Source organism: Hetaerina americana, unplaced genomic scaffold (assembly GCF_022747635.1).
Source record: "Hetaerina americana unplaced genomic scaffold, ioHetAmer1.1.p SCAF_4, whole genome shotgun sequence".
Taxonomy (NCBI): domain Eukaryota; kingdom Metazoa; phylum Arthropoda; class Insecta; order Odonata; family Calopterygidae; genus Hetaerina; species Hetaerina americana.
Window position 1 is genome coordinate 96,376,923 of NW_027286985.1, and position 12,583 is coordinate 96,389,505.

General features: G+C 45.4%; 1 protein-coding gene across 1 annotated transcript in view; it reads left to right on the forward strand.

Moving 5' to 3' along the window:
- Positions 1-12,583, forward strand: part of Pxn (Peroxidasin) — a 179,085-nt gene that overhangs the window by 103,734 nt on the left and 62,768 nt on the right. The window contains exon 2 of the mRNA XM_071590599.1: positions 7,312-7,383. Coding sequence (XP_071446700.1) covers positions 7,312-7,383 — 72 coding nt within the window. The remainder of the gene's footprint in view (positions 1-7,311; positions 7,384-12,583) is intronic.

Below are 12,583 nucleotides of genomic sequence, written 5' to 3' on the forward strand. Positions count from 1 at the left end.
CATTAGGTCGCAGTTCTCGTCAGTGGAGGGAGAGTCAATTGATTCTCGCTCCATGCTCCTCGTAGCGTGCACATTGTCCCGTGGCATGTTCACCGCTTTCTTGACAGGCATAGGGTAGGATTTTACAGCGCACAATATAGCGCAAAATAGCGTTCACCGGTAGCGAAGCACAGTTAATTATCGCTGATACCAAATTGCAATTCAAGCTGATTTCGAGGATAGCGCAGAAACTCCAGTTTGCCAAAGTACTCACCGATGTGCACCTGATTAGCACAGATTATTACCACAAATGGCTAAAAAACTTTCTATAAGTTTCAGTTTGTAAATATTGCCGATTTTCGAGGAAATATCCGTATAATCGGAAATATCACACTCTTTAGAAAACGTTATAGATCCTCATTAATTACATCTAAAAACATACTCAGAGATTTGGTGAGAAACTAACAAAAACAGCTCCAGAAGATTTCACGGATATCAGATGAACTGCCTTGGCAATATAGGCCTTTGTGTTGAGCCTTAAAAAATCGATGCTGTCGAAGCACAAAAGCAGTATAAATTATGAAAAATCAAGGATTTTGAAACTGCGCCAAAATCACGCACAGGGAACACCTTGCGACAGAGAACAAACACGGAAAATATTAAACAAATCGCTGCGCAGGCGATGAAGCACTTCCATGATGGAGCACGTTTTCTCATTTTGAGAACTATTGCACTGAATTTCCCCTAATTTGCACACATAAAATGCATTCACAACATATTACACCTATTCACATTATTTTGTGATTCAATGACCGAGATTCGCGAGAAAAACCGGAAAACCGGAATTTTCGCTCTGTTTTAGAGCTCCCAGGAGCTTACAGAAATCAAGTGATAAACGTCAAAACTCGCACGCGGGAAACAAAACAGGATTTTAAACAATCACAAAAAATGTGGACTGTATCAGATGTAAACTTCAGCCACAATCGCTTTAATGAAATATCTAATCGCGTGCGACACGGATCACACGACAGGAGCGTCCGCTCGCATTACTCTCGATCAGTTCTCCATCAGGAGATTTCAGTAGCTTCTCCTATACCTAGAAGGCCGAAATGCTTAAATATCATTCCTGTGGGTTCCAAGGCACGTTGGAATAGCTGTAAATAAGATGGCCGATACAGCAGAAAATTAAGCACTAAATAAGTTTGTATCGCAATCCGCGCCGGCACTAGATCTAAGAATTAAGCTAAAGAGTACATTGTCAAGTGGAGCACAACATGGCAGATATTTACCAACAATGAGCTTAGGGCAGTAAAATCAAAAGGTTTTGCCTTGGACGTCTTCCATTAGGGGAGGAGGTCATCACCTGAGGAGAGGGCAATGCGCCACACCTCATGCAAATCTCTTTACAGAAGAGAGTGTCGAAGCGTGGTGCGGCGTCTTCGATTCCCAGGAACTAACATTGATCTGACAGTCTTCCGACTCAATTCCTTCCTAATAAACGGTACGAATCATTCCATAAAAGTTCTTCCTCCTACTTCCTTCTAGACTTTTTTAGAAGTTTTTCCACGGGAATATTGTCCATCCCCACTCCTTATTTGATTTCTATTCCCTAAATGCCCTTTCCATCTCGCCATCGAGTGAGTCTGGACCTAACCTATCTTCATCTTTATCATATTCTCTTCTATGTCTTGAAATCTGGCTAATCTGGCTCTAATCTCTTAACCGTACAGTTCTTCTATCTATTCGTTCCATCTCTCTTGAATCTTCCCGTTTTCAAGTAATATTTTTCCTGAGTTGTCTAAGATTTTCATCACAGATTTCCCCATCTTAAGTGTATGATATTATTTTCTTTGGATTTATTTGTTTGGGTAGATTTGTAACAGAATGGATGGGAGTGCTTGTTCCAAGGAGGAGTTTAAAAGCCCGTTTGTTGTGTTGTACCGCGCCATACTGTTTGATGTCTGGTTTGTAGGTTTGTGCCTGAAAGCGTGGCGGTGCTCTTTTTCCCTTTCTTCCGTCGATAATATTTTCCGGTGATCTCCCTCTTATGGAAACCCATTCACGTGAAAGTGGTGCTTCAATCACGGGGAGGGCGTCCCCCTAGGTGTGGTGGGGGAGGAAGAGGGTGGGGGGAGGAGGGGCTTAGCACCGCCCATAGAGGGAAATCTTTGCCTGCGTGATCCGCGGTCAACGACGACACAGATGTTGCCGCGCTCTGAAAATAGCAGCGCCGTCAACTTCCCACCACGCACGCGGCCTTCAAACGCTAGTCCGCAAAACTTGCATTCACTCGGATATGGAGGCGTCAAGATTTTGCGCTACTCGCGTCTGTCTGGAGGATGACGTCCGTTATGCAAATACAATCGTGCCTCACGTGGCTTTCGTGGACCAACATGCATTGCGTCCATCGCGATGCAATCGTACAATTCGTGCACCGTAAAGCGAAATCTTTTCATGGGCGATCGGGTCAAATTCTACCCGAACGCCACGTCCCATTATGACGGTAAATGGACGTGGCGTCCGCCCCTTTTACCCCCCAGGCGAACGTCAGTGCGCGAAGGACACACCGAAGGAAGGCACCTCCAGATGTCCCGCGACACCCTCAGGGGAGACGACGTCCGCCCCCAGTGTTTCTTCCTTTGACGCCGCGAGCGACTAGGCGGCCTTCCACCGAAGACCCCAGAGGGCAGCAGCCCTTCTGCTGCCCTCTGGGGTCTTCGGACAATGTGCAGCAACCCCTCTGCTGCACATTGTACAGAATTGAACAAGAGCGGAAGGTGGGCGAATGACTGACCGTTTTTCGGTCGACTCTTTGTGTGACCACATTGGGACGATTGGCGATTTTCGGTGACCCGAATCGCAACAACGCCTCGTCGTCGAGAAAGGAGGCGAGAGAGTGGAGGGAGGGTTTTGGACGGGATCGGGAAGGGGGCTTCCGTTGGCGGTAATAGACAATCCTTCCTGGCTCCGTCCATCCTTTATGCGGGAGGGGGGGGTCCGAGGAGTGCGCACGGCACCACTCCAGCGAAGCCGGGGTCCCCATTTCCCGGGCGGGCATCGAGCCTTCAACCTGTGGCCGTTTTTAACCTTACGCTGAAATACTCGTCTTTCAAATGAAGCGTTCTCAATTCCACGCCTCCTTTCACACTCGCCGCCTCTCCGCCCGTCTCGTCATCCTTGAAACGAAGAGCCAATCTACATATTTATACCTCTTCCAAATATTCTCTTCGGCTTTAATATCCTTCTCACCGTTCATACAAACAACGGCCATTATTTAAAGTGTTACTAGACCCGAGGTAGTCGAAGGATGCTTTTCTTTTTAGCAATTTCCGAAGTTGTCAGTCTTAGTTCCACTTAGTCTTCACGCTCCCAGCTTAGTGCCAGATAAGTGCCCAGCAGTCTTCTCTGCTCATTCGCAGAATTTTCTACGTAGCTGGGCGGTTTTTTTCAGCTTAAAGATTTTCACCTTCATGTGAGGAACCATAGTAACACAGAAGATTGGCCCTTCACACCTGATGCTCCCACCTGCTTCCAGCATCCGGAAGGAAAATCTCGTCGTATCTTTGCGACCCCCTTCCGCATGACCTGCCATTTCCTAACGCGCTCAAGGACAAATTTTTAACACTTCGCAGTCTGTTCCCAGGTTATTATTTCGATGTTTTTCTGTATATCCTTAAAAATATTAATAGAACGCTGGTTGGTAGGCGCAAAGTATCTAGTAAAACAGTCCGTTGTGCCTCTGTGACTAGGTGTACGTACGTACCGTCGGACAAAGTGGCTCCCTCCAATATTTCCCCCGAAAACCCATCCCTCCTCCGCCGGCCCTTAACTTCATTCTCATGCACGATCGTTGCTTCGACCACTCACTCACTTATGACTATAGTTGAGCACTCTTACGGTTAGCCAGAGTCCTTCATTAGGGGATCGAGATGTTGCGGTGGCTATCGTACTGACTTCCCACCGAGAGGGTCTGGGTTCAAATTCCAGCGGTGTTGAATATTTTTCAGAGGTATCCTGATCCCTACTTGAGGTGCTTTGTGGAGGGCTCTTTGAGTGAGTACGCCGTCCGTCGGATGGGACGTTAAACTGCGGACCCCTTGGCGCCTTTCGTACAGAGTAGGCTAATGCCGACGCCGGGTTTCTCTCCACCCTTCATCATTTCCTGTCCATCCCTAAAGGCGCAAATGACCTCAGCTGTCGGTCGCCTCCCTTCTGCTCTGCGATATGAAACCCGGATAATATTCGGGTCGAACCTCGTCAAATGAGCAATCATCGCGACTCTTCGTGACAACGCCGGTGTTTCCCTTTGTGCCGATCTCCTACATTCCATCGTGTCTACTGGTACATACCAAAAAAATGAAAATTATATATATATATATATATATATATATATATATATATATATATATAAAACATTTTTTATACCTTTCAAACGGATATCGCAGATTGTTCAGCGGAGGTCATTGGGTCACTCGAAAGAAAAACCCAAACAATTCGCAATTTTCTAATAGGTCTAATATTCTACATCTACATAATACCCCGCAAGCCGCCGCAAGGGTGTGTAGCATGGGGGTGTTTGGTCACCAACCGTAAAAAGGAGCAATACCGCATGCAAAACAACGACATGGAAAATTACACATTAATATTGATCAATCATCCTGATCACGGGTCACTAAGTGCACGCTTTCCTCCGTACACTAGTTCGTTCATTTTCTTGCTGGAAAAGGGGAATCGTCGGCCCTCAGAGGCAGGGGTATCCTCTACATATCCACTTCCTCGCGTCTTTCAAAGGCGAAGGAGCAGTGCCCATGGAACCGTGGAAGAAGGTGGGGGTCCGCGTGGACATCCGCCGGGGGTCACAACCCCTCCCCCCTGACCGCCCCCACAGCATCCCCAGCTACGAGAGCGGCGTAAGCTAAGTAAGGGGAACGGGCAGCCGAAGTCCATGGGTGCCATCGCCACCGCGAAGGCATATCACGTGATTTCTACCTCTGCAACTCCCAGCATCCAGCCCCATGGGAACCGTGGATCCGTCCGTTCCGCCCCCGCCTCCACAATGCCCCGCATGCGGTGGAGGGAGGGTGTCCCGAGGTCGCGAACAACTGGAGGCGGAGGGAGTTTCATTCCACCCACAGTGCTCCAGCGAGAACGGGGAGGTCACGGACTGGAAACCGCCCCTCCACCCACGCCGGAAGGAGGGAGGCATTTGGAAACGCGCGCACGCTTCATTTGCACGCAGTAATCGACAGTCGGAGCGATAACTCACGAACGTAGATTGGAGTGTGCTCTTGCGGGCGGATGGCCACTGGTCCCATGGTGGAGGTGGTCGCCGCAGAGAGGGAGACACGTGCACCCACCCACACTCTCCCCTCCTCCTCCACCTGCCCTACCCCTCCCCCAACTCCCCGTCCTTCCTCCCACACCTCCCATTCCACTCCGTCACTTACCCTCCCCCCACCTTTCTTCCTCCCCTTACCTTCATCCTCTCCTCCCATTCCCCTCATATCCTTCTCCACTCCTACTCCACCTTCTATCTCAATACTCCTCTTCCAATCCTCCTTTTCCCTTCCTCCCATTACCTTCATCCTATCCCCCCATTCCCCTCATCTTCCCCTTCATCTTATCCTCCTCCACTTGCACTCCTCTCATGCACCTCTCTGTATTCACCACTTACTCCCCTCTTTCCCAATTTCCTCCCCCAACCATTTTGTTATCCTTCTACTTCCTATTCCTCTATTTTCCCTCCTCCAATTCCCCTACTCCTCCCCTCCCCTACTCATTTTTCTTACCTACCCCATCTCCTCCTCCCTATTCCATTCTCCTACTCCCCTTCTATTTCTCCACTTTCCATCTAATCATCCTATTCCCCTCCTCCTCCTCCCATTCCCCATTTCTGCTACCATTCTCCTCTACCCCTCATCGCCTCCTTCACTCCCCGCCCACCTCCAATCACACTACTTCAAACCCAATCTGCCAATCCTTTTCTTTTCCTCCGATACCCCTCCTCCCTATACCCTTCCTACTCCGTTTTTCCTCCCCTGCCTTCACCTCCCTTCCTCTCCTCCACTATTCTCCTATTGCCCTTCCCTTTACCTCCTCCTCCCCCTTTTATCTTCCTCCTAACCTCCTCTTCCAATCCTCCTCCTTCGCTCCTTCTCCTCCCCTTATAATCCTCACTTTTCTCTCCTCTTCCTCCTCCTCCCCCGTCGCCCTGATCTCTTGCTCATCCGCACCCCAACTTCCTCATGTCGTGGAACGATTCGTGTCCCCATCTCCTCCGGCTCCCATCACGGGGTCTAGGGTCTGGCGTTTAGAGGAGGGACATGCATACGGGCGAACGAAGATGGCCGCTCCTCTCTAGCGTGCCCCCCCTGGGGATCGAGAGGTGGCCCTTCTGGGGTTGGCGCCACCCATTACCCCCGGGAGAAAAGCGCCAATCAAGGGCACCACTGCAGCGTGACCTCGGAATTCCCTCGATTCCTTCCCCATCCGTCGAGGGAGAACTGGCCGCACTGTCGCGCCCCGCCACGGGAAATCCTCTCTTCCTGCATGTCATGCCTCCGTTGACCACACTGGTGTGCGGCAAGGGGACACCAACCCTCATAAATTAATGGCTCTCCGGAAGTTCTGGATATCCCACGTCACGTATCCTGCACTTGTGGTCTCTTAAATTGTGCGAGCGGCGCTGAAATTATTTCTTCTTTCTCGATCGGTTTGACCGTCGACCGTTAATTTCCCTTAAATTCTTTCATTCGCTCGCCTTATCGCAATATTATCTTTTTAAATTGCGTAAATGAAACCGATGTGTCGGATCGCTGAAAATTATTAATATGATATTAATTCTCTTAAAATATTAAGAAATACAATGAACAGCTTCCACGGGAGCTTCAGCATTAAATTTTCATCGTTAAGTGCGACTCGGAGCGTTTGCTGAGGGCCGGAGGGGACCGCTGTCTCGTTCGCTCGCTGGAGCGCTATTCCATTGGCTGACGCCGACTTTGTGACGCGCTAAGTATTAATAAAAATGATCGTGTGGAGATGAGCTACAGGACTAAAGAGATTCAAAATGATTTTGCCATATTCTAATTTTTGACGGTAAATAATAATGAAGCAATTTGAGGAACGCAGCGACATAGACGGAGACCAAATCTTTATATCGAGAAAATTTCAAGATGATTTGCTTTACTTTAATGCGTAATAATTGTGGCAAAAATCACGTCGGGTCGAGCAGGAGGGATGAGTCCTCTTAAACAATTATGGGATTTTAATTTTTAAATTATATGAGTTTTCTTTTAAACTGTTGATTCTAATTATTTTTTTTGTTTATTGCAGAGACCTGAGGTTCAATAGGATCACTGAGCTTCTTCCCGGAGAGTTCGAAGAACTGAGTCATCTTCATACTCTGTAAGTAAATCGTTAAATGATCGACGTCTTAATCTTTACTGCTTCAAGACTTTAAAAGAAAGACACATCCGACTTATGTCACAAACCATGCATGAGTGATGTAGTTCCCTTTGACCTAAGCTGTTAATGCATATGTCTAATCGAGAAAAACTAGCATTTCACTAAATCAAATTCATTTTTCAATATATTGTGTTGTATGGTTTCTAAATGTGTTTGCCATGGTAAATAGTTGATTTTAATTTAATATCATTGGGAATCTCAGTCATTTTTATATGTTTTATCCAATCGTTTTTTTAATGTAAATGGTTTACGGTGGGTCCTTTAATAGTGATGGGGATTGGAACGCGACGGTAGGCGAAGGAAGAGATTGTGGTTAGGTTGGGGACTACGGTTTAGGTACGAGGGATGACCGCAGGGAGAAATCAGTTGAATTCTGGAGGAGACAGGGGTGATATCATAATAAACACTTGGCTTAGAGAACATAAAAGGTGTAGGTGCACATGACAAAGGGACTGGGATTGAGGAAGATACTAGTTAGACTTTATTGCGGGTATGGTCAGGCACAGATTTAGGAACAGCGCTATAAATTCGTACAGTTTTCCGGGAGCAGATGCGGGCTCTGGTCACAATTTAGTGTCCATGAAACGTAGCGTCCCATTCAAAAAGATTATACGTGGAAAATGGTTTAGGAAATGGAATGTAGAAAAATTAACCGGAATGGCAAAGAAGGAGTATCAACGGGCTTTAGGGAAAAATCATGAGTGATGAAAGGGATCTAGTTACTATAGAGGTAAAATGGGTGCATATAAAAAAAGGGATATCGAAAGCCATAAACGAAACTACAGGAAAAGTAAATAGGAAAAAAAGAAAGAAATCATGGATGACGGACGAGAAGTTTGAAAAAAAACGAGGCAAGGAAATGGAAGAATATAGACACAAGAGTTAGGTAACTGGAAGTATAAAATTTAAATAAAAAATACAGGCGGGAAAAATAGAGAAAAAGGAGCGTGGTGGAAAAATCAGTGCCTGAATACGGAAATGTTACTAAGGAAGAATTATATTAGTACGCTATACTGGAGGGTTAAAGCAATGCCAGGTAATAAGAAGGGAAAATCCGTGCAATGAAAAATAAATCACGAAAAATATCATTTGTACCATGGAGGATTAAAGAAAGATGGAAGGAATATATGGGGGAACACTATGTGAAGAGATTTGGCTAGCTAGCCTAAACATAGAAAGAGAATATAACTTAGATGAGGATAGCAAGGTCCAGGTTAGAGACTTTGAGTTAGGATGCTGAGAAAAGGTTCGTTAAAAATGTGATACGGAGCGTAGTTACGTACGTCACAGAAATGTGTTCACTGAACCAGGATGCTAGGCGTAGAGCGGAGGCTTTTGAAATTCGGGCGTGGAAAAGGATGGAGAAGGTGAAATGGACGTAAAGGAAAACAAACGAGGATGTACCGGGTATGGTGGGGGAAGAGAGGGAATTGATTGTTGGAGAAATAACAACATTGGGACATTTATTATTTTATTTGTTAATCATTAATCCGAACACAGTCATTTTTACCATTTGCATGGGATTTTCCAGCTTGAAAATAACAGCAAAGATTATTACAAGTATCCAAGCCTTTGGCGGAGAAATAGCCACCTGGGTGGGATTCGAAGCCATGACCTTTGAGTTGTTAGGCGGAGACGGTACCCAGCCACCATCGGGATCGGCAAATGTTAGCTGGCCATGGGATTCTGAAGACTATGATAGAGGGGAGAACGTTAGACAAACGAGGAAGGGGCTGTTGGGTTGAGTTGGGTTTGTAAGAAGAGACAAATATATGCATTTTTGTTCAATTGCATATGCTGTGTCCATCCAAATACGAGTACCTACCTTAAACGGTGCAATACCGATTGTGATAATGTTGTGCCCTCCACAGCGTCTGACCACAAAGTGACAGGTCGTTCCGGGCGATGGAGAGCTGGACATCGAGGTGATCGTTTGCGGGATCGCCTGCCCAAAGTTCTGGGAGTGTGCAGGGGCGTAACCAAGGGTTGGTATCGCTTGCCCTTTGGCGGGGGCGTGCCGAAGGGGAGCACCAGGGAAGAAACCGTCAGGGAGCACTCGAGGAAGCGTCATACAGGGAGTCATCTCACTCCCTAATTGTCCGTATATTATACTATATAATTGAGAAAAATGACGCGAGTCGGAGTTCAATTGCTCGGCACTTAATTCTAACCCGTTGACAAGGAAGTTCTCCTCGATACGGACACAAAGGAACTCCGTAAACCCTCGTTCCCCATCTTAGGTGCAATCTCGACGGAGGATGAGGGAGCCACCGTTCTTCTACTCGATATGCTCCAAAAGCCGCCAGGGTGTTATAGCACCGGACAAATCAACACAAATATGAGATCAGAATAGCATTTTGCTAATAAACGCAGACAGACGTACACATCATGAAACAATGAAGATGTTTCGATGACGTCATTAACTTTTGTCTTAAAATAAAAAACCATTTTCTGTAGCATGGGATCGATTTTGTCATGAAGGGACATGATTGCTATAATAACGTATTGGTATAACTTTTACCATTCGCCATGTATGTTCTCTTCCTGCCGTCTTCCTGAATACAGGGGATTTCTACCTAATTTCTCAAACATACCCGTCACGCTTATTCTCTTCTCGTAGCATTTTTTCCCTTAACCAGTTCGCCACTTTTTTATTCTCACCATAGCATCTTAGTTTGTATATCAATTTCTTGTGAGGGACCTTTTCGAAGGGTTTATTGAAGAGTAAAATTTCAGTATCCATTTGTGTATGCCTTTTCCCCGATTTCAGGATGCCATTAATAAATAGACCCAGTCGTGTTTCGAATGATCTGCTTTCCCTAAACCCTAAACTGGTTACGGCAGAGTGCATACGTTCCTACTCTTGAGAAAGGTCTTTATATATTGCTAACAATGAGTATCTGTAAGATTTTTCAGAATATCCATCTTTAGAAAATCGGTCCACATTTACTAAGGTTCTCCCTATCGCCCCCTTTGTAGAGAGCGGTTACATGTTTATAAGAGTGTGCACGTTATGTCCAGTATAATGCTATAGTAATCGGCCCGAAAATAGTTCGTATAAGGTCGCTCCTAATCTCTTACAGCTAGGCCATATTCTTTTTGGCCAATTAGCAACGAACGCGGACAAATTAGGAAGAGTTGAAATGCCTCCGAGTTAAATACTTTTGTGACAGAAAACATATTCATATCAGACGCATAGTAATTGTTTTTTAGAATGAAAACATATTGATATCCATTTATTCTCGGAGTGAAAACGTTTTGAAATCCCACAATCAAATATTTCAGCCGTGAAAACCGTAGCAGCTGTAAAATTATCGTGTGAAAAATTTGTTCAAGTATTCGTAGAATGGATAAATGCAACAAGTCAAGCATAAAGTTTTTGTATATCTGTTGTAATTCCCAACTGGTAAGGAATGATTCATGTTTCATGTTGCTGCTTGATGGTGTAACTTCTGCTTCAATCCTAAAACAAAATAGTATGTTCATTATAAAAGTAGGAATACAATCTCTCTCTTCTTTCCTAACATCAACTTCTCTATAGTGTATATGCCATCGGACGTGAACTCCCCTCCAGGCACGCTGCTTTCTCACTTCCCTCTCGTCAGCGAATTTCATGCTATGGGCTCCATGATATCATCTCGCGCACATTTCATTGCGTAGTCCTCCTCCCGAAGTCCTTTCGCATGTCGAGCACCTGCTTAGATCCATTGTTCTTTCGCCACCCCATTCAAAGACTGATGGGTGAGCTTTTCCTTATACTCCACCTTGAATGCTTTGTTCTTTCCTGCAAATTGTGCCCACGACAGCGTTATTGGATCACGCCGGCGGCGGTGCCTGTCGACGGCCGCAGAAATTCCTTTCCCAAAGTAATATTGTCAATCTCGAACAAGTTTGTCCCAAAAATAAGTAGAATGCCTTTTTGCCATCAATATAGATGGCTGGAGTTGGGTAATTTGTGGTGGGAAAGGTAATGGGAGGTCTTGGGAAAGCAACACGACCCGCGTCAGTTGTTTGCGGGCCTCAGTCGACAATAACATTTATTGATAGTTACGCATAATGTGAATGTTCTAAATTGTTTATTTTAAAGCGTCTAAACACACGAGACAAAAATACCCTTTGAATTGCCCTAGTCTACCCTATTATTAGGAAGTTGGATGGCTTGATAAGTATTTGCAAATGGATAACGTAGCAACTACTCCTCATTAAGACAAATATATCCTCCGGTCCAGAGTACTTTCCCGCCAGAGTCCTGAAAGAGCTCGCGCCCGAAATACGTAGCGCCTATCTTAGACTAATTACTTGACAAATCGATATTGGAAGTAGTAGAGCATATCATTCTTAGCAACGTCGCGGCATTTCTCGACACTCACAATCTTATATCCAGCAAACAACCCGAATTCAATAAATAGAGATCTTGTGAAATGCAATTGGGGCTTTTTACGCACGATATCCTGCAATCGCGAACAAAGAACAAACAAGGATATGTGATTTTCTTGGTAAATAAAAGGGCCTTTGATAAAGTCCCGCACGCCAAATTTAAACGCAAGTTGCGAGGGTACGAAATGAACGATGATGCATTCAACTGGTTTCAGGACTTCCTTATTATCTGCAAACAACAAGTAGTACTAGATAGTTCAAGCTCTAATTATGTAAAAGGAACATCCTGGTCAAGGTAGCGCCATTGGTCCTTTGCTCTTTCTTATTTACACCTACGATATCACTTCAGAAATTAAAAGCAACGTAAGACTGTTTGCCGACGGCACTGTTATCTGCAGAGGAAAGCGAACGACACAGATCTTCAAATACTAAACATTTTCTTTTTTGAATGCAACTCATCGGGGTCGTCATCCTCGCGCTCAAACTCACGTGCGCACAGACTCACTATCCATAGAGGCCTTATCTTACCTACGACTCATCGGAATGGATGATGCATGCAACACTTAAGCTACGTGCGAAGTCAAACTTATTGTTCCTTTCCCTTTTTTGGGATGGAAAATAAAATTGATCTGATCATGATCATTGATCATTTCCTTCCCTAGTAAAAAAAATACTACATTATTCCCATGGTTTATATGACGGGCAGTATACAGAAAATGGGTCCTGGCAACTACAGGACTCGGCCCAATCAGCCGTGTGTCAT